The sequence below is a fragment of the Amphiura filiformis genome, chromosome 13 (assembly GCF_039555335.1).
Source record: "Amphiura filiformis chromosome 13, Afil_fr2py, whole genome shotgun sequence".
Taxonomy (NCBI): Eukaryota; Metazoa; Echinodermata; class Ophiuroidea; order Amphilepidida; family Amphiuridae; genus Amphiura; species Amphiura filiformis.
The window spans coordinates 2,934,434-2,957,480 of NC_092640.1; the positions used below are offsets into that span (position 1 = coordinate 2,934,434).

A 23,047-nucleotide genomic window follows, 5' to 3' on the forward strand; every position below is an offset into this window, starting at 1 on the left:
GCTTGATGTCAGATGTAGTGGTCTGTAATCTTGAAGATAGAGACTCCACCCAGCTGTAAAAGAAAAGAAAGGCAAAAGAGTTTCATTGATCCAGGCTCAAATCCGGGCACCACCTGAATTTTTAAATTTTAATTAAACCTTAATTTAAATTAATTTTGATTAAACCTTCAAATCAAGAATAAGTTCAAAACAGGCACTGTGATATTTTATTTATCAACACAAGATATTTGATTTTTTTCCCAGAAATTTACTGTTTATAGTTATCGTACAGAATGTTATTGAGTTTCATGCACAACATGGAAAGGAGACAGACCTAAAACACAGTTTTTGTGCCAAGACTAAATACTATTCAACATAAACTGCTTTGCGACATAATTCCAGTCCCTGAATCATGATTGGTTAAATTTCACCCTCTCTTAAATCTGATTGGTTACAAGTTTGGTAATGCAATCTCAATGCCATGTTAGTACCGTGAAGGTATGCTCAATTTCCATCAGTAGATAAAAGAATGGATACGAAACTCAAGAATAAGATAACAAAACACAATTAAATACAAACCAAGTTCATTAGATAATGTGTACTCACCAATAGTCTTCAGATAGTCTTTAAGTATTCACCTAAGTCCAACTGCAATCCTTTGAGTGTAGGATGACTTCAACTCCTTTCCTATAACAGGGAAAAAAGCAACTTGTTTGCAATGGTTGTTAAATTGTATACTAATGTCTACACATAGACCATCAATATCTTGAGGGTCTATACACACACACACCCCATCCCCCCACACACAACTCCCCGCAGGCAGGGACCACTCGTGCATTCCCACGACCCCCCTACACCCACACATGTAACCCCCAAGAAACAAGAACACACACACAACAACAAACATATACATAGCAAGAAATGGTTAATAACAATTGAAACCGTTTCTGATCTATGACTAATAATGATTACATAAATAAGAACACTCAAAGAGCGTGTTTCTACTGAGCAAACAGTTGCGGGTGAATTCAACTTAATGCAGGGTGATGTGGGAATTACATGGTAACGGCTCCAGTGGAAACAGATCGGGTGAAGGTGAATGCTGGGTGAACCTCACCATCAACCGCCAACCACCTTTTCCCAACTAAATAGTGAATCGTTACCCTGCATTTACAGCCCTTTAGAGACGACACGATAAGAGGTTAAAATGCGGGTGCGGGTGAAGGTGAATTTGTGGTAATGCAAGGTGCTCAGTATAAACACGCTCAATGAAAATTGCAGACTTGGCAGGGGAACAATTTCTTTCGGATGTCCATTTATTTATCAATTTAGAATGAAAGAAAAGAAACGAAAAAGAGAATGAAAAAGAAAGAAGAAAAATAAGAAGCAGACAGACTAACAAAGAAACCAGACAAGGAAAGAAAGAAAGAAAGATAGAAGGAATAAATAAATACATACAAGAGAGAAAATGAGGAAGTCAGAAATTAAATTAAAAGAAAGAAAGAAAGAAAGAAAGAAAGAAAGAAAGAAAGAAAGAAAGAAAGAAAGAAAGAAAGAAAGAAAGAAAGAAAGAAAGAAAGAAAGAAAGAAAGAAAGAAAGAAAGAAAGAAAGAAAAGAAAAGAAAGAAAGAAAGAAAGAAAGAAAGAAAAAAGAAAGAAAGAAAGAAAGAAAGAAAGAAAGAAAGAAAGAAAGAAAGAAAGAAAGAAAGAAAGAAAGAAAGAAAAGAAGAAAGAAAGAAAGAAAGAAAGAAAGAAAGAAAGAAAGAAAGAAAGAAAGAAAGAAAGAAAGAAAGAAAAGAAGAAAGAAAGAAAGAAAGAAAGAAAGAAAGAAAAGAAGAAAGAAGAAAGAAAGAAAGAAAGAAAGAAAGAAGGAAAGAAGGAAAGAAAGAAAGAAAGAATGAAAGGAAAGAAGGAAAAAAGGAAAGAAAGAAAAAGAAAGAAAGGAAAGAAGGAAAGAAGGAAAGAAAGAAAGAAAGAAGGAAAGAAAGAAAGAAAGAAAGAAAAAAGAAGGAAAGAAAGAAAGAAAGAAGGAAAGAAGGAAAGAAAGAAAGAAAAAAAGGAAGGAAGAAAAGAAAGAAAGAAAGAAAGAAAAGGAAGAAAAAGAAAAGAAAGAAAAGAAAAGAAAGGGAAAGAAAAAGAGAGAGAGAGAGAGACATAATTATATATATTGACAAACACAAACAGACAATGAAGGGAAAAGAAGAGAGGGAAAAGAAGAGAGAGAAAACTAGCCAGATGGATATATGGGTATATATATAGTAAAGAGCTTCGGTGACACGCATAAGCAGGTCCTCGTATATATTGACACATCATATAGATATCATAAATATTCACACAAATATACAAATTACACAAAATAGGATAAAGCAACTTGAAATACAACAAATCTGCTCGAAGTACCCGAGATAAATGATATCATACATAGGCTTCCATCATATGAAATATGCTTAGCCCTGAATTGGATTTATAAGTTTTGATACAACCAATGTATTTGTACTCTGATTTCTAGTTTAGTGGGTCTGACTATTATATACAAAGTTAGAAGATAGCTTATCATCTTTGTACTTTGTTCTCAAAATTACAAAAAATGACTTAGGGCAATTAGCGTAGCAGGCTGACGTTATGATGGATTGAAGTTCCTTGAGCATTTAAAAATGAGCAGTAAATTAATTAGGTCATTTTCTATCTAGCTTAATCCACAGTATTTCCATCATTTCATTGGTATTGTAAGTTATTATGAAGTAATAATTTGTTATGAAATTCAAGTTTGAACAAACTGTGCTTCCAGAGTCAAAGTGAAGAAGAACAAGGGTATTTGACAACATTACTGTGGTGTAGTAGGGAAGAAAATGATTTACACATCTTATACCAGATGAAAGGAACAATATATAGCAAACCTAGAATTGTTGCATTTCACCTGTGCATGCATGGTTAAGCTTACATAGATGCATCAAATAAATGCCTTCCTTTTGGGAAATGCAACAAAGACCCCAGATAAAAAACTAAAACTAACATCTACATAGCAGCATAAAATGAAATCGACTTTACTGTACCAGTGTTTTAATTCTTCCTTTTTATGGATGTATCTTTAACATTTACGCTATTCCTAAAAAAAGCTGTTTCTTGGGATTAATGATAGTCCTTTTAATTAAAGCCATCATATACGATTACGGTCAAATTCTAACTTTGCCATAAATTATGAAATAATAGTAGTAGTAGTAACTGTCTAGAGGGTTTTCTGGTAATTTTAAGCCGAAATAATTAGATGAAATAAAATTAATCTTTTTTACACTTTGCTGGGATCACTGATTGAGCCTTATATTAAGACATTAAGTTAACTAATCTGTTGCCCTACGAATGCATTAAATTTGGCCGAGTGATTCCAAGTAAGTACATATCTACCAAAAAAACGTTGACAACGTAAAGAAAGCAGCAAGTTTAAAAAGCCCCCACCTCGGCTCACTTTTTGAAACTTGGTCCCATTTTGAATATCAACAGCAAATCGGTGTTTTTTAGCATCATTGCCATTAACATGCCAACTTGTTATTCGTTTAATTCAATCATTGATCATGAACTTAATAATTATTATAAAACAAAACATATATAGGATATTGGCCAAGAACAACATAATAACCTTTCTGATCGTTTCCAGAATGCTAACAACTTTTAAGTAATATATCGCATCGGCACATTAAAGATTCATAACACTTCTGGAAATGTTTTAAGTTGATAATTATGACAAAGTTTAAATCAGTATATTTTACAAATGGGACCAAGTTTCAAAAAGTGAGCCGAGGTGGGGGCTTTTTAAACTTGCTGCTTTCTTTACGTTGTCAACGTTTTTTTGGTAGATTCGTTTCTTTTTTATGAATGAAGCCGAGTAGCTCCAAGCTTGAAAAGTCATCCGTTACTGAAGTACTCCATAAGACGAATAAAGCGAAAAATAGAAGTTTGAATAATATTATCCTTGATTTATGACAATAAAAAATACGAGTATATGTAGCTATAACTAAAATGTACGTGGTTCTTTGTAGCACTGGGGCAATCTAGTTGGATATCCAAATTTCGCCGTTTGTGGTTCTTTGTAGCCCTGCAGGCAATCTAGTTGGATATCTTTATTGAGCGGCGGTTGTTGGCGGTCTTTCGCGGTTCGTGGTATTCCTTTATTCTTCAAGCCCTGTCCTCTATCGGGGCTAATTTACTGTATAAGCTTGTTGGAAATCCATATTTCGCGGTGTGTGGTTCTTTGTAGCCCTTGGGCAATATAGTGGGATATCTCTATTGAGGTGGTTGTTGGAGGTCTTTCGCGGTTCGTGGTTATAATTTTCCTTATCCTTCAAGCCTTGCCCTCTATTGAGGGCTAATTTATAGTTAAAACTTGTTGGACATCCATATTTCGCGGTGTGTGGTTCTTTATAGCCCTGCGGGTAATCTAGTTGGATATTTCTATTGAGCGGCAGTTGTTGGCAGTTTTTAGCGGTTTGTGGTTTTAATTTGTAGGATATCCATATTTCAAGATTTGTGGTTCCTGAGTCCTGCGGGGCAATCTAGCTAGATATCCAAATTTAGCGGTTTGTGGTTCTTTGTAGCCCTGCGGGGCAATCTAGTTGGATATCCCTATTGGGCGGCGGTTGTCGGTGGTCTTTTGAGATTTTCCCTTTAATTTCGGGACGCCCTCTCCTCTTCATCCCGAGGATGCTTTTCAATAATTTAAATTATACGGTGTCAACAATTACTATTACTTGGTATGATAACTTATCTTACCATGTTGACTTATATTGTTTGTTAAGGCAACTTTCGCGGTTCGTGGTTATAATTTCCCTAATCCTTCAAGCTTTGCCCTCTATCGAGGGCTAATTTATAGTTAAAACTTGTTGGACATCCATATTTCGTGGTTTATGGTTCTTTATAGCCCTGCGTAATCTAATCTAGTTGGATATCCAAATTTCGCGGTTTGTGGTTCTTTGTAGCCCTGCGGGGCAATATAGTTGAATATTTCTATTAAGCGGCAGTTGTTGGCGGTTTTTCGCGGTTTGTGGTTTTAATTTGCAGGATATCCATATTTCAAGATTTGTGGTTCCTGAGTCCTACGGGGCAATCTAGCTGGATATCGAAATTCGCGGTTTGTGGTTCTTTGTAGCCCTCTAAGGGCAATCTAGTTGGATATCCCTATTGAGCGGCGGTCGTCGGCGGTATTTTGAGATTTAATTTTACCTTTAATTCCGGGCCGCCCCCTCCTCTACATCCCGAGGATGCTTTTCAATAATTTAAATTATACGGTGTCAAAAATTACTATTCCTTGGTATGATAATTTATCTTACCATGTTGACTTTTATTGTTTGTTAAGTCAACTGGACGTGACAAAATATCCTGCTATGTAGACATTAATTTGTTGCTAAATTGACTTGGCATAATAATTTATTTCGGGAAGAAGACATCCATTTTTGGTATGTCGACTTAGCATGATAATTTATCTTGCCATATTGACTTGTTTGTTCAGTTGTCTTGGCGAGATATTTTATATCGTCATGTTGACATAATGCTGATAATAAGTCGACATGGCAAGATAATTATCTTGTCAAGTTGTGTCACATAGACGCTTCCGCACTATATATGCTTGATAAATGTTATTTGGATATTTTTTTTCCTGCTGGCCTTCCATACTAGCGGAACAATTTTCCACACCTACAGAGTGTTTGTAATCAACCTACCGGGACGGTATGACAATTGTCATGTACTACGATAGCTGAAGATGACAGAGAGTCAGGTCTCTTAATCGATTCAACAACCATTCATACATATCACAATCATTGTCCTATTATCATGCGAATTTGCCCGTGGTAGGACAAAATATATTTAAATGAGAATAACAATGAGTAACGTCGTATTGCATACCCTATAATACCTGATCTGGTTTCTTGTGTTATTCAGATTTCTTTTGATCCTTGATGGTGTTGTATCACATTATGCTGTGTTTTTAAATAGGCCCTTAACACAAAAAACAATTTACATGAGAATCAAACAACTTGCTTTAATAAAAAATAATATCACAATAGCACTGGATGTTTAAAATTATGTTATCCTTGATTAATGACAATAAATTGTTTAATAAAACATTGAAAAAAAAATCAGTTGGTCACCGGGTTTCGAACTCGGGATAGCGTATCTGGAGTCAAGCGCACCATGGAAGAAAGAGATAAGAAGGAACCACAACGAACGCATTCACTTTGTCCACTCCCTTTACCGACATTTAGTTGACATTGTTATTCATGAGGATTTACTTTGATCAATACCCGCGTTAAATAGGTGATTGGTATTGTATTCCATGTATTTGCATGTCTTCTGGAGCGTGTGTGAAGGATGATTTGAACTAATGACCTCCGTGCAAGCACCCCATAGGATTTTCTTTGGTGACGTGATCATCGTTCATTGATGGCCTACATCTTTTTCTTCCATTTTGCCCAATTTTTCCGAACTTTGATGACTTTTTTCTCAGAGTTGGCAGTCTTTGGCACTGAAACGAAGTTAGCTAGTTACGATTATACACATATAAACTATTAAATTAAACAGGTTTTATGTACCGGACTCAACCGAACATTGTGCATTATTTAAGAACATTTTACATCTATTTTTCATCGAAAAAGTCACCAAAATCTTACCTTATTTGCTAAAGATGAAACACAGCAAAAAAACGGCCGATTTTGATTATCTTTTCGATGTTTTATAGGACATTTTCTACACAACACGATCAAGAAAACAGTTTGACTGTAGATCCCAAAACAAAGCTACTATACATGTTCAGAGCATCAGTGAAATTCCATAATCTTACTTCTGGGTAGCGTTTGTTTGTTCGTGGATGGGTTTGTTATAAATTTTTTCCAGTAATGATTTTGCCAAGCATCGATCGCGGTAAATGGATCATACATGAAAGTAAGTACCATTGATAGCTTTTCTTTTCATGCGTCAATAGATAAGCGGATTAAAACTTGGCCGATCGAAGTCGTTGTGGTTCCTTCTCATCTCTTTCTTCCATGAGCGCACTAACCATTAGGCCACGGACCTCTGCTGTAAAATACTTCGTCGAAATACAGCATTTATTATATAAATGGATGCGTCGTCCGATAAGAACAAAAGAATTGTGAAAAACTTGATTTTTTGGCGAATGGGGCTCAGAATTTGTATGTAGGATATCCAGGAACCTGCTAGGGTATATTTGGAAGTGAATCTGAAAAAGTAGTGTGAAGGTGATAACCAGGTAGACCTGTAGCAGTGTCCAAAAATTCTGGATCAGTATGATTTGCAACTAATTTTCGCTATGAAATACCGCGTGAAATGGAAGCAAAAATATTTGTTTATTACGAACAATGATTGACTGTAGGATTGGTGGCCCTTTTGGAATTAATGAGTTGTCACGATATTACACCTGGGACTGTAAATAACATTTAGCATGGTTTTAGATACATTTTGTACCCAGCGAAAAATAACATCGAACAATAGAAGTCAAGTGTTTTAATGTTACGTGTAAATATAGTCTCGCAAGGAGCATCTGTTATTAGTCTTCTTTATCAGTCTTTTTTTTTAAAACTTGCTGGTCACGGCTACCGCGTGACTCTAATGGCATGTATGGAGACACATGTGTAAGCATTACAAATAAAGTAAAATATTCAAGTTTGGAAAAAAGAGCCAGCAAATCCATTTAAACAGATGAAAAAGTACAGAATATAATAGAAATGTACTTACCAAGTTGTATGATGAGCGAAATGCTTCAGGATCCGACAAGAAAAAGCTGGTTTTTTTGGAAATCTTTTTTGGTTCCACACAAATGGTTTGGTTTTGAAGTCACAACTTTTGCTGAGATGCAGGTATCTGCTTAAACAAAGTCACCAATCCAGATCCAGAAATCTCGGCGATAAGACTTGATACCGATTCTTATACTTTCATTATCAAACTATTACGTTTAACTTTAAATGGTTCTGCTGAGTTGGCCAGATTGATGCGACAAACACAAAACAGGTGGTTTGTGTTCAAGTAGGGGGAGCTGCGACTGATTACGCCGCTTGCAAGCGCTGGTATTTATAGTGCATCTGATACCGGATGCTATATGGCACCACCTTCACCACCACCAGTTCTACACAAATGAGACCCTGGTTTTCTGAAACTATAGACCCTGGCATTGAAAGGGCTATTCCATCTGGTATCCACTCCCACCTGTGTACAATGAATCTACTAATTCCAGTTGACCTATACAATAGCCAATCCAAGTGAAGCAAATGTGACTCAATCTGGTCCATGGAAGCCAAAGGAGGCAATTTTGAAAATTGAGTTGTTACTAGAATTATTACCTTATACAAATATTAGGCTACCCATCATATACTGAAGACGCAAAAGGTCTGGCAAACTTGGTTCTAAAGTTATGAAGTTTTGTGTTAGTCTATTTTATGTATTTTATTATTTTTACTCCATATTTTTGCCCCTCTCTCAATTTCAAATTTGCCGCCGTTGGCCCCCATGGATCAGTTCTTGTTACATTTTTCCGGTTTCATGATAAAATCAATCTAAAAACTGTGTAAAATGTGCAGGTCCCAGCTAGATTTGACATAATTTGCAATTGGAATAGCCAGATGTTAGTTGTATGATTGATGATCATGATAGCTGGCTGGATGCAGCTTCAGACAGGGGGACACTCCCTGATATTGACGATGTATTTTTCTGGTATAATCACAGTTTGCACGGATATTGTTTTCTACCCTGTGTTGCATTATATTCCATGAGGTGAAGTTTTCCTTTTGTCAACATTTCATAACAATTTGTTTTGCTGCTGTTTGATTAGTTGGTACAAAAGTAGTAGTCAGATCAAAAATATGGAGGTGGCCATCGACAATTGGGACACCCAAAATAAGGTATTGCGACCAAATTGATATGATGTAATAAAGAAATACATAACAAATTAGTAAAATAATGGGGTGGTCATGAACTCCCCTATCACAACGCTTGCTACAGCCCAAATTACCTTATAGTATCAAACATGTCTAAACCTGCACTTCTAGAAACAGTAATTTTTCAATTGGTTATCTGCCCCTCCCATACATAACTTTTTGTCTTAAAACCAGTTCACTTTTTAAACAAATCTTTCAGATAATATTTGCCCTACACATGCTTCTCTCTGATGAAAATGGAGTCCGTCCCCCCGGACCCTGGCCCGGATCCCAGGGCACAATTGAGTCTGTCCCCCTGGACCCTGGCTGGCCTGGATCCCAGGGCACAATTGAGTCTGTCCCCCTGGACCCTGGCCCGGATCCCAGGGTACAATTGAGTCTGTACAATTGAGTCTGTACCCCCGGACCCTTGCCCGGATCCCAGGGCACAATTGAGTCTGTACCCCCGGACCCTTGCCCGGATCCCAGGGCACAATTGAGTCTGTACCCCCGGACCCTGGCCTGGATCCCAGGGTACAATTGAGTCTGTACCCCCGGACCCTGGCCCGGATCCCAGGGTACAATTGAGTCTGTACCCCCGGACCCTTGCCCGGATCCCAGGGCACAATTGAGTCTGTACCCCCGGACCCTTGCCGGGATCCCAGGGCACAATTGAGACTCAGCTAGATAATATTTCACACCATATTGTGATTGGAATTTCATGCTTCAAATATAAACATTTTGGCTCTATAGGCCGTACAAAATCATTGCCCTATAAAAGCAACTGGAGTCCCCACAGACCACGGACAGCATCCTGTGGTAGAATTGCACTCAGCTAGATAGTATTTCACATTGTTATTGGAGTTTCATGCTTCAAATATAAATATTTAGATGTTATTAGGCCAAACAAAATCATTGCCCTATGAAAGCAACTTGAGTCCCCTCGCACCAAAGGCCGGATCCTGTGGTAGAACAGATTACTTTTAGCTGGATAATATTTCAACATTGTTATTGCAGTTTATGTTTGGTATATCATGATTAATCTACCGGTAGTTAATTGAAAAAGTTATCAGTTTATTAAAAAATGGTCAAATTACTGGTAACTTTGTATTTGACCAACTTTCTTTTACATGAAATAGCCCAATAGCACTTGTATGATTGATGATCATGATAGATGGAACTTCAGGCAGAGGGCACACTCCCTGACTGGGTTGGCACAATTGAAATCAAATGATTTTTTTAATCACTGATTTAAAATAAAGTCATCAAGTTTTTAACATGTTACTATTTTTGATCAATGTTTTAACAACTCTTCCTATACTTTTGTACAGGAGCCAACTGTTGTTAATCCATGATGAATCCACACTTTTGCAGTAAGCGTATACACGAACGCCAGCGCACTTCCACGTTACGTGTGAGCGCGTAAAATTTGTCATGTCTGGAATCTGTGTGCGTATCATGCTTACAAGTTGAATCAAGCTTCAGTATTTTGGAAGTATCGGGTAAAGATTGCCGTTTTATTAAGTTTTATTGCTGATATCAACAGAAATCACCGATCTTTTTGTAAGGCTGACTGTCAATGATTAACTGACATTCCTCATCATGAAATAATCGGGGCAATAATCATGTGAATTATATGATCTTTAGCTTGTTTTTATTGTTGAAAGGGATTCAATCATGTTTCACCGTTGTTCATCACCGATTAACAACTCGCGTCCGGCGCGTCTGCATGGTTTACTTCGCTCGGGCAGCTAAAGCTGGATACAATATTAAATACCTCTATGATGTCATTTTATCAATTGCTAAAATTCATCTTCAAGGTAAGCATAATTCAACAGGTTTTTTCCCATGAAACCAATTTTTTTCTTTGAAATTTTCACATGTAAAAACCCGTTTTGAGTTTGTGTAAATACCTATAAGGATTGCACATACAGTGGAAACTCATTACAACAAAGTTGTCAGGGACAGAGAAATTAGTTCTTTATATCCAAATTTCGTTATATCAGGGTTGTAAAAACAATAAATAACAAAAGAATTTTGTATCATGGTTCTGGAAAAATACTTCTTTATATAACAGGGTTTTTCTTGTATCCAATTTCGTTATAATGAGGTTTTACTGTATATCAAGCATTCCAATGGTCTCTTTTGGCTTTTGGAAAAAAGTTTCTAAACGTGGCATAATTTCCGAGTCATCCCATTGCCAAGCTCTCATAATGAATTTACTGGGTTAGAAGCATGTGAAGCGTGCAAAAATTTGCAATTTTAATGCCAAAATGGGTCAAAATGGAGTTACATGACCCACAGTGTAAGCCTACATGAATAATACGATGGTTCCTACTTCCCTGCACTGTAATGCACAGAGAGGGATTTTATAGCTTTTTATTTCTTCTGGCACTGTCCTGCAGCCCCTTTTTGGGAACTGCTGTATTATGTCCTTCTAAATACTTGGGGAGCACGGAATTATAGGATGTCAAAGCACTGCACATGTTTTCCTATGAAGATCATAAAGCCAGATAATAGAAAGATCCATAAAAAAGAGGTCCGAATAAGGGAGCTTGAACTGTACATTATGTAGGATCAAAGTCCTTTGGTTTTATTAGTTATATTACATAACTTCTTGCTTCTACATCATTTAAAGATGGTTTCCAATACATTATCTTGTGTTGTGATCACTTGATGACATTTAGTTTTCTAATTAGCTCATTAGCCATATAAATACAGAAGATTGAAATTAAATGCATCATCATTAACGACCAAGAAAAACTAACAACAATGTTATACATGGATGGCGAATATACCTGAATTAGTCACCTGATAATGTCCGATGGTATCAGATGAAACGTCATGTTAACGAAACGTAAGTTCCTGCATTTTATTTTGTATTGTACCTTTTTAATCTTTTAATTAAAAAAAAGATTTCAACACATAAGAATAGAACTGAATCGCCAAAATGATTTAACCCGCATTAATGTGCAACTTATGATGGCTGAACTATGCTATAAAATGATATAGCAAAATAAACACTAATAAACATAATATATTTAAAATATTTAAGATCAGCCTGGTAAAGAACAATAGCAGCATCTCAAATTTGATTGGAAAGATATTCCATATACAAAATATTATCTGAATTTATATGAAAGGAAGGAGAGAGAGATGAAAGAGAGAAAGACAGAGAGAAAGGGAGAGAGAAAGAAAGAAAGAGAGAGAAAGAAAGAAGAAGAGAAGAGAAGAGAAGAGAAGAGAAGAGAAGAGAAGAGAAGAGAAGAGAAGAGAAGAGAAGAGAAGAGAAGAGAAGAGAAGAGAAGAGAAGAGAAAAGAAGAGAAAAGAAAAAAGAAGAGAAGAGAAGAGAAGAGAAGAGAAGAGAAGAAGAGAAGAGAAGAGAAGAGAAGAGAAGAGAAGAGAAGAGAAGAGAAAAGAAAGAAAATGAAATGAAATATACTCCCATTCTACAAAACAAATGTGTACTTTTCACAAGACATCATAATTAAATTGTGACTAAAAATGTCCATATTGATGATTGCAGTAAAATTATTGGATATACAATATTTCAAAACTTGATGTTTTTCAAATTTGCATGATTTAGTCAATTTTTACATACATACATATAATCCCTGAATGTTTGCTATAAATACACTGTAATAGAATACCCTGCAGGTCATATCATTATTAACTTTTTTTTGCAAAAACATAACTTATCTTGTATTTTACTGACCTCAAACGTACACCAATTTTGAATACAAAAATTTGTATGATATAGTGTATTATAATATAAAATAATAATAATAATAACAAATAATATATAGGCCTAATAGGCATTTCTCTACTTTGTTTGGCTTTGAATTGGCAAAGACTCATAACATTGTGGATTGATATCAAATCATTTGAATAGCGTGCACCAGTTGGGCACAGCACTTATGTTATACTTTGACAGGCTTGTAATCGGCGGGCCTTATAATATCGCAGATTAATATCAAATTTTTTGAGAACTGTCTTGTAACATCTCACCAGAAGCATCACAAATTACTAATTAAAGTCCTATACTTGTCTCCTTTCTTTAACAAACAAAATATATAAGACCAGACAGGTCAACTAAAGTGGGTCTACTTTTCTTTGCAGTGGTAAAAGTCTAACAATTCCCGCCTATTACGAACTGATCAAACTATAGAGCTCTTTTTTTTAAATGTGTGACTGGCATGCACTTATGTGAATATACGCAAATGTAAGTTGAGACTTAAAATAAAAATAAATAAATACATTTTTGGATTTATAAAGCGCCTTTCTCCAGATCTTAAAGGACTCAAAGCGCTGTAATTTTGCTGCAACGGTGAATCATCACAATCAGGTCACATCAACTAGGTTGCTGCCGAACAGCGCACACCTATCCGCATTTAGATTGTAACATCTTATGCAGTAAAAATAAATTTGTGCCAATTATAAGCCAAAAAGTACAACATTCTGTTTTTTGCATTCTAAACACTTCAACTTTCATTTCAATTTGTCATCACTATGAACCAAATTGTCTCAACTCCAGTAACAAAGTCCTATAACCCCCATTCAATACATTAGCTCAAAATTTGACCTCATGTTATGGAGTATGAGTTTTTATACCATCACATTCAAAGGTCATTCTCTGAGTGTACAAACATATTAAGGTCAATGAACTATGTACTGATAGATGAGCATGTTATAAATCCTAGTATATTCTCTAATAGAGGTAGTCATTGTGACGTCAACGCCGCCATCTCATGGGCTAATTGCTAAGATCATCGCGTTGACGCTTGACTGAAGGGGCGCATCACGCGCTGCGACTTCCACAAAATCGGGAGCGTAATGTCTAACGCATAACATGCAGAACGGCAGTACCCACAAGATGGCGAATCCTACGGAAAAGGCTGACGGCCTCTATGGTTGTCATAATTAATTAATTATCACAGTCTTTATACAACAATTACAAAAGAAGCGAAATTCATGCAATGCTACATACATATCTACAGTTCTTAGAAAATCTATTGAAATGTGCAATTGAAGTGCTCAAAAGTGTAACTGAAAGTTATATAAAAGTAGAAAATAAAGCACATAAAATAGTCTTAAAGGGACGATATAGCACAAAGAAGCAGGTAAAAAGTTACAGCAATATCATAAGATTTCTGACAAATTTCACTATTTTTATGATCGTTTTCCATAACTGATACAATAATGATAGCACTTATTGGCAGGGAGATTTGCTATATATTTTTAAGCCAAATAAATTAGGTAAAACAAAAGAAAATTGCTGCATAGCTTACTATGCATGTCTGACAAATGTCAAATTTACTTTGGGATCCGTAAGTAAAATAATGACATCTTTTATACTTGATTTTGTCACAATTTGAGAACTTCAAACTTTCTTTGTATTTTAAGGCATCCAAGCACATCATAATTGTATGGAAGTCAAAAAGTTTAGAAAAAGCTGGTGCATTATTGTGTGAATCTTACAATGTTGTTATAACAATGAGGTTTACACTGTACAGATGATACTAGCATACTTAGGGCTCACACACACTCTCAGAAATTGAACTTTTTGGTAAATCCCATAAGCCTTTGCGAGTACACCTGAGAACTCATCATTTGACGTCATGCCGATCTACGTCGATGCGCACATCGTTTATCGAACATCGTCACTGCACATTTCAAGTCGGCACGAGTTCTCAGGTGTACTTCGCACAGGTTTATGCGATTTACCGAAAAGGTCAATTAAGGATCTAAAAGGAACCCTCAAGAAAAAAAGGTTCCTTCAACTGATCTTTAAAGGGTTCTTTATCCTTTTGTAGAACCATTTTTGTCCTTTAAAGAACACCTTTTGGATTGTTACAGAACTGGCGAGGATTCCATTCCGAGGACTAAATTTTAGAACCCTTTTTCCTGAGAGTGCAATGCTCACATGGGCTGAATACAGAAAGGCATTAATCTGCACAGTGCATCCCCATCTATCAACTTAATATACATACATAGTTCAGATAAAGCATTAATATATGCAACAATTACCACTACTACAGTAAATAAATCTTACCTGACAATGACCTGAGAATATAAATATTGTAAACAAATCTAGGCTTGTTGATATGCTGGTTATAGTCTATTCAGTACAGGTAGAACATGACCCCATGCATTAACTTTTGTTATCTCATACACTGTCCTAATTCATGTTCCATCTTTCTCTAAATGAACTCTAACAACTAAAGTATGTTCTACCATAAGTTGGCAACATGACCTTTGCCCCATTTGTGTAACATCCATGCATTTTAGTGTAGGTCAAGTTTCTCGTTATACTGTACAGACCATAGCAACCAGACAACTTTGAAAAGTATGTATCATGGGGTACTTGTTTGTGTAGAATTCAAATCTGGCATCAGAAAACTTGTAACTCCTTTACTTTCAAAGATATAGGGCCCTCATAGAAATGCAATTTCGCATGTCCATGACCAGGATCAACTTTGGGGGTCAGAACTCCAAAAGTAAAAATAATTTTATTGTCCATTTTTTGCCAGTCAGAGCCCTTTGGTAGGACATTACTCTTTTCAATATTGAGCCTATTAGAATATTTTAGCTGAGATATTACCCATCAAAACCCCAATTGTACATTTTTGTACATTTGGTCCCCTGAAAACCAATGTCAGGGGTTTTGCCCCACCATCAACTTCAGGTATGTTGAAGATATGTCTAATAGACAACATTTCTGAGAGATATTGGCTACCAAAGGGCTCTTGATGGCTTCAACACATCACAATAGGATTGCCTACTCCATAGAGTTATACACAAATTAGATATCGCATGTATAATGACTTATGTACAACTCTATGGAGAATGCAAACCTAACTAAAGTGTTCTGATGCCAGATTTGAATTTACAAAATAAGTACCCCAGGATACATACTTATCAAAGTTGTAAAGGGTTCCTTTATACATTTATGGACCTCCAAAGCGTCGTCTTTCGGCGTTGCAACACATTTTTACGCTGACCCCCTAAATTTCAAATTGATGCCACGGGAAAAGCGAAATGGAGTATGAAGCTCAAATTTTCGGGATTTTACTTTCTCATCAATATCTACTACCACACAGAAAAAGAAAAAAATTGAAGAGGTGCTGCGGTGCACATCCCTGGAGTTGACATGGAATGGGTCTACTGTAGTCTTTTTCACCTGCAGTTTGGTAACGATGTGGTGCATATTTCATTGGTTGCGGTCTCAAATCAAATCAATCGTACTATAAACGTATGATCCCATAGAAGATATACACTCGCGTACAAGGCAGTTTGTCAGCACGCTTGATGCGCAATCACGCTTAACCCCCTGAGCACTACCTGCCGAAGTAACATTGCCTCTAATTGGTCAATGACATGATATCTTCACTTTAATCACCAATCAGAATGGAGCTTTGCAAACAATTCACCCCAATCTTTTTGTGTGGTGAAATTATTCTAACAATGTTGCTGATTGGCTCATTTGATAATGAAAACTTCTTTTTGACCAATCGGCAGGTAGTTCTCATGGGGTTAAGCACTGATGACGTGACTACCAAACTCCAGGTGAAACAAAGTACAGTCATAAAGTTTAGAGTGAAAATTAGTAACCCCAAAAAAGTGCAGACATGTTTGATACAATCAAACAAAGTGAGAGATTTGTTGTCAAATGTGTTCATTTTTTCAAATTTAATTGTCTCAGAGTAAGTAAGTAACACAGCATTTATAATGCGCCTAATGCCAGAGGATACAAAGCGCAGAAACACAGAAAACAAAACAAAACACACAAAAGCCACATCATGAGAAAAGGTATGTTTTGAGAAGGATTTGAACCGGTGACAGTTTGGGCACTCGCGGATATTTAGGGGATTGAGTTCCATTTGTAAGGAGCAACCACTGAAAAGGCCCTGTCCCCGGCACCCTTGCCATAAAACTTATATTTGAGATATCTTAGCTCCAATTTGAGTAACTTTTTCCTATTCTGTTAAAAATACTTTATAATCAAATTATCAAATGGGAGAAAAAATGATTTTGTACAACAAATGACTACACAATGCCTGATCATTTCACACACCCTAGAGAGTGTTATGTCACAGAAAAGTAGCCCAAAATGGCAACAAAGCACACAAAAGTAGCCCAAAAGTTCAGAAAAGCACACATAAGCAGACAAACAGCTTGGTAAGTTGTATAAAAGTAGCCCAGAAGTATAAACACATCACACAGAGGTAGTTGAAGAGAGCAGAATGCAGTGTAGACAGCTATAAATAGAGCTATTCCAGTTGAAATCCATACACCCCCTGTAGAAGACATGACCTAAATCTCCCACACAGGGAGTGTGAATTTCAAATGGAATCACTCAGGTGCAGTGCAGACAGCTATAGATCATCATCATCAGCAACAAAGTTGTGATTGTGGTTACTCACGTAGGTCTTCTTGTCGGATGAATACTGTGTAACTGGATCGTCCTTGCGAAAGAGGGTGCTTATCTCATCAAAGCTCTTGTTCTTTGTCTCAGGGAGAAATTTGAATGTGAAGAGCCAAAATGCGCCGAGAAGGACGACAAATACAAGAAAAACAAAATCTTGGAGACCATTCTGGATTAAAATAAAAAAATATTGAAACAAATCAGTAACAACAATAACATATATGTGAGTGGACACTACGAATGAGCCGTAAACTCGCAAATTGTATTCGAGTTACGTGTAAAATATATGTGAAGGTCGTATTCATAGCTATCTCAATTCGGTGCGACAAGTATCTCATCAAACACTGTTTAAACCAATCAATAATCATATTGCTGAAGAGGATAATAAGCTTCTACTTCTACCTATTTCTATAGAATAGTTCTTGTCTTTGTTTGCTTTGGCAAAATCCTGTTCAAGTGGTAGATAACAACGCATTGTATTTTGTCTAGGTATGTATAATCAACAATTAACGATGAGAGGACATTCCTGAACCTCGTTGACTTGGGGATGATTTGAAATGACCGCCAATTATGACTGCTTGATATTTATTACCAGAAATGTGGAAAAAGAGACACATATAGAACCGATAAAATGTACAATTTTGTTGAAGGAACACAGTTCAACAAACCATAACCCCGCTTCTGGATGTCGTTTGAAGTCAAATGATATACCATTTTAAAGCTTATGATATATATTTTCTAAACACGAAATAAAACAAAATTGACCGGGGGCCGACTTTACGGCTGATTCGCAGTGTCCAGTCACATATTACAAAGCTGACACTTAAAAGAAAAACAATTTTGATATCGGTGGAAAGACTCTATTTTCCCCACAGAGTGGTGGGGGTCTTGATTTGGAAGAAATAGAGACCAAAAAATATACTAATATTCAATTCCTTCTGTTCAAAATTTCAATTAATTTGCTCAATGCTGGCAAAACAATTAAAAACTTGCACTTTTTTTAGTGTTTTTGATAAAATGTTGAAAAGCACCCCATCTCTAAACCAGATATTTTGAAAATTGCAACTAAAAAATCCCCCTGGGTATTTTTCACATGGACCATGTGAAATTGAAGAAAGGAGAGATAATGTTTTGTTTGGATTCTGTCCCTAGCCAAAATGTGTATGATTAGAGAACAGGGATCAGACGTGTTAATTAAACCCTGTATACCGCCCTCTGTAGCTAACTTATCATGCTGAATAAATATGTATGCTCCCTTCTGGCTCTCTATCTTTTAAAGATATTTATTAAGAGACCTATCCTTTTTACAGACAATTCAAATAAGCATGCCTTATTCAGCTTTATACGACCAAAAATCCTGTTCTACAGATTGAAGGACCTTTCAAGTAGGGTTGCAATCTTTGGATATACAAAAATAATTCCTGAAATTTTTGAAATTTTGGTCGGCATTCATTTGTACAGGAAAAAAAAGTTACCAATTTTATCAAATCCAGGTCAGTCAGGCCCCTAGAGTAGGTTTTTTTTTTAATCGCCTTATGTCAAAATTACAATGATATGATGAATAGGCTATTCCAGTTGAAATCCATACACCCCCTACAGAAGACATGACCTTAATCTCTCCCACACGGTGTTGCCACCCATTCAGGTAGCCCCATTTGAACATTAATTCACACTCCTAGTGTGAAAGATTAAGTCCATGTCTTACATATGGGTGTATGGATTTCAACTGAATAGCCCAGTGAACCATTTTCCTATAAAATAATCATAAAGGTTACTGACCAGCATGCTGGGGAATACCAGTCCAACAACAAAGTTTGCCGTCCAGTTGACAAAGAATGCTACACTAATAGCCGCTGGTCTGGGTCCCTGAGAGAATAATTCAGCTACGATTAGCCATGGTATAGAACCTGTAATGTGAAGGAAACCAAAGAGTTTAAAAAGAGAATACATAATCAAGTAATAAAAGTATCAGTTTCCCTCACTCGTATATCCAAGATAGCTGCAAAGGCCTTGTGCCATTGTCCCCATTTACACTGCGCCAATAAAGTATCCTTACACTTGAAAAAATAATCACAATTTCAAAACTGAACAATATTGGGGAAATTTATTTTTTAATAGATGCACTATCTAATCCTGCACATTATGACACCACATTGAATCCAATGTGACCTCAAGAAGTAAAGTTACAAGCAATTGAATAGGCGAAGGTCCAGTTTTAAAAGTGACAAACTGGCCCAAAAAAATATTGTTGTGTTGCCCTCAAGTGAGAAAATGGGAAAGTTAAAGCGGACGGTCGGATTTCTTTTTTTTTTTTTTTTTTTTTTTTTTTTTTCAAACCTTCAGTTCTTAAAAATCTCCTCAAATATTAAATAATGCTTCTTCAACTCGGGATATTTGTCAATTCTGACTTCTGGATACCTGTTAGACATCAATTAAAGACTAGTCTTTCAATAAAATATTAATTTTAAGTGAAAAACATAGATTTTTTGAACAAATCTGTAAAAATCATCATTCAAAAAAAATAATTAAAAAAAATGCCGACCCTGATTTTTCAGGATTTAGGACCGGGCGGTTGAGGGCAACACAACAAATTTTTTTTTTTTTTAGGCCTAACGCCGCAGTGCTTAAAAGCACTTCCAAACACATGTAGCCAGCTGAATGTTGTGAGCAAACATGCCAAGGTTACCTGCACACATAATAGGTTTGTGTGGTTGAATTTTAATAAATTTTACTAAATTAGAAAATTAACTTGATCTGTAAAGTATCCCCCACGTTCTCGAAGATTGCAAGTCAATCGCGTATCGCCTGTTATGGCTCTGCCTTGCGGCAAAGTTAACAGACGGGGGCTCTGGGGGCAATATTCTGTGACCTGAAAGGCTGTTGGAGCAGTCTGGATGGTTGCAGATGTTGCTTGCTGTAAGACATCTCAAGAACATCGAACCTACATCTCCAGGAATGTCTACAGATAGGAGGAGAATAAGGGTGAGGTAACCCTGACAGAAACCTCAATCGACAACACGCCCTGCCAGCGCGTCGATTTATGACAAAAAACCTTCATGATTATGGAAAGTAGCAAAACTAGAGGCCGTGAGCCCATGGCCAGAATGGGCACAGCTATCAACCATACAGAAGCTGTAAATTGCCTAGTCATAACGCTCAACATGGCGTCTTGAAGCCAAAGCCTAACGGAGACTTCAAGATTGGGAAAAATGGCTGGACAAAAGTTGAACATTTGTACTTATAATACAAGGACTCTGAGAACAGAGGAAGTGTTTGAAACACTGTTGGATGAACTACAAGAATTCAAATGGGATATCATTGGATTAGCAGAAACCAAGAGAGAAGGACCGGGGATTGTTGAACTACAGGGAGGAATGTGGTTGTATAATCATGGTAAAACTGAAGAGGACACAGAAGCAAAAGGAATAGGATTTCTTGTACATCCAAAACTTACCGATTATGTCACAGAAATAAAAAGCTACTCCAACAGAGTAGCTGCACTGAACCTTCACTTGACAGGAAAAGACCAAATAAGCATCATCCAAGTGTATCGCCCACTAGCGAAATCGATGATGAGATAGTAGAAATATTCTATGAAGGCGTGAGTAAGGCAATAGAAGCCAACAAAGGAAAGTATACCATTGTAATGGGCGATTTTAATGCCAAAGTAGGAGAATGCCAACCAGATGAAGAGGCCATCATGGGAAAATTTGGTTATGGACAGAGAAATAAAAGAGGTGAAATGCTACTGGAATTTGCAGCACAGCATAAGCTGGTTATAGGCAACACATTCTTCAAGAAAAAGAAAAAACGCTATTGGACATGGGAAAGCCCCGATGGACACACCAGAAACCAAATAGACTTTATTCTCAGTAGCCAAAAGGGAATTATCCAGGACTGTGGAGTTATCACAAATGTAGATATAGGAAGTGATCACAGAATGGTGAGGCTAAACTTCATATCAGCAAAAGACTAGCCAGGCTTAAATTTATCAGAAATGAAAAGAAAAGCAAGATTAACATCCTAAGACTAAGAGAGAAGAGGTCAGAATTCCAGTTGGAATTGAACAATCGCTTTGAGGGACTAGACATTGAAGAGTTGGATATAGACCAAACATACCAAACTATATCCAGCACTGTGATGGAAGTGGCAGCAGAAGTAGCTCCACAAGAGAAGAGGAGGAAGCAAACAACTGAGGAGGACAAAGAGATTGAGGCCCTGGACAGAAGGAGGAAAGAATTAAGAGAAATTATCGACAAATCAATACCTGAAAAGAGCGAATACAGGGAGCTCGTAAAAAAAAAAAAAAAAAAACGTAGACAGAGGAGCAGAAAGAAGAGAAAAGAACAAATAGAAATCATTCTCAAAAGTGGAAGAGGACCTCAGCATATTGCAAAGCTGAACGGAAGAAATCAAGAATGCACCAAATGAGACAAAAAGATGGTATCTTAACAAATGACAGGCAAGAGATACTTAATGTATGCGCAGACTTTTATCAAGACCTGTATAGCTCCAAATCAAATGAGGCAAAACCAAATACAATATCACCAGACATATCAGCCATCCCAAGTATAACACAAAAAGAAGTGGAAATGGCGGTAAAGGAGATGAAAGACAGCAAAGCACCAGGAACAGATGACATTACTAGTGATATTATCAAGATTGGAGGAGAGGGATTACTCAACATTTAGTTGGACTCTATAACCAAATACTGGATGAAAAAGGATACCAGTTTGCTGGAAAGAGGCAAAAGTGATCCTCCTTTTCAAGAAAGGTGAAAAAACAGACATCAAAAACTACAGACCTATCAGCCTGTTATCACATGTTTACAAAATTTTCACAAGGATAATACAGAACAGAATTAAAGGAGTGCTTGATGAAAACCAACCAAGAGAACAGGCAGGCTTCAGAAGTGGATATTCAACAGTAGACCATCTGCATGCCATCAACCAACTTATTGAGAAGGCAAATGAATATAATTTGAAGCTATGCATTGGATATATAGACTATGAGAAGGCCTTTGACTCAGTGGAACATAAAGACCTCTTTACAGCACTACGTAAAGTTGGAGTCAACGAAGGTTATGTCCAAATTCTCGAGGACATATACACAAATGCCACAGCCAAAATCCACATTGAAACGATGTTTCAAAAACAATCCAAATTCAGCGTGGTGTGAGACAGGGAGACACAATAGCCCCCAAAATATTCACTACAGCAATGGAAGATATATTCAGAAAGCTGAACCTACAGGAGAGAGGGATCAACATAGATGGCGAGAAGCTAACAGATCTGAGATTCGCAGATGATGTAGCTCTGGTGACAAGATCAGTAAAGGATATGGAGGTCCAGTTAAATGATCTGAATAAAGGAAGTAAAAAGATTGGACTGAATATACACAAGGGCAAAACAAAATATATGACAAACTACCAGTCAGAGGATGTCATTGAAGTTGAAGGCGATGTTATCGAAAAGGTGGATGGTTACAAATATCTCGGCCAAACAGTGAAGATGGAGGACAACACCAGGGAAGAAGCTTTGATCAGAATAAAGGCAGGTTGGAGTTGCTTTGGAAGATTCAAGGACATTCTATGTGACAAAAAGTTACCAATGTATCTGAGAAGTAGAATGTTTAACCAGTGTGTATTGCCAACAATGACATATGGGGCAGAAACATGGACAACAACCAAGTACCTGGAACAGAAATTACAAACAGCCCAAAGAGCAA

At 36.7% G+C, this 23,047-nt stretch overlaps 1 protein-coding gene across 1 annotated transcript in view; it reads right to left on the bottom strand.

The window, feature by feature from the left end:
* LOC140167889 (solute carrier family 2, facilitated glucose transporter member 3-like) overlaps positions 1-23,047 on the bottom strand; it is a 100,398-nt gene that overhangs the window by 35,837 nt on the left and 41,514 nt on the right. The window contains exons 11-12 of the mRNA XM_072191176.1: positions 19,100-19,227; positions 17,319-17,489 (exon numbers count right to left, since the gene is read on the bottom strand). Of these exons, the coding sequence (XP_072047277.1) occupies positions 17,319-17,489; positions 19,100-19,227 (299 nt within the window). The remainder of the gene's footprint in view (positions 1-17,318; positions 17,490-19,099; positions 19,228-23,047) is intronic.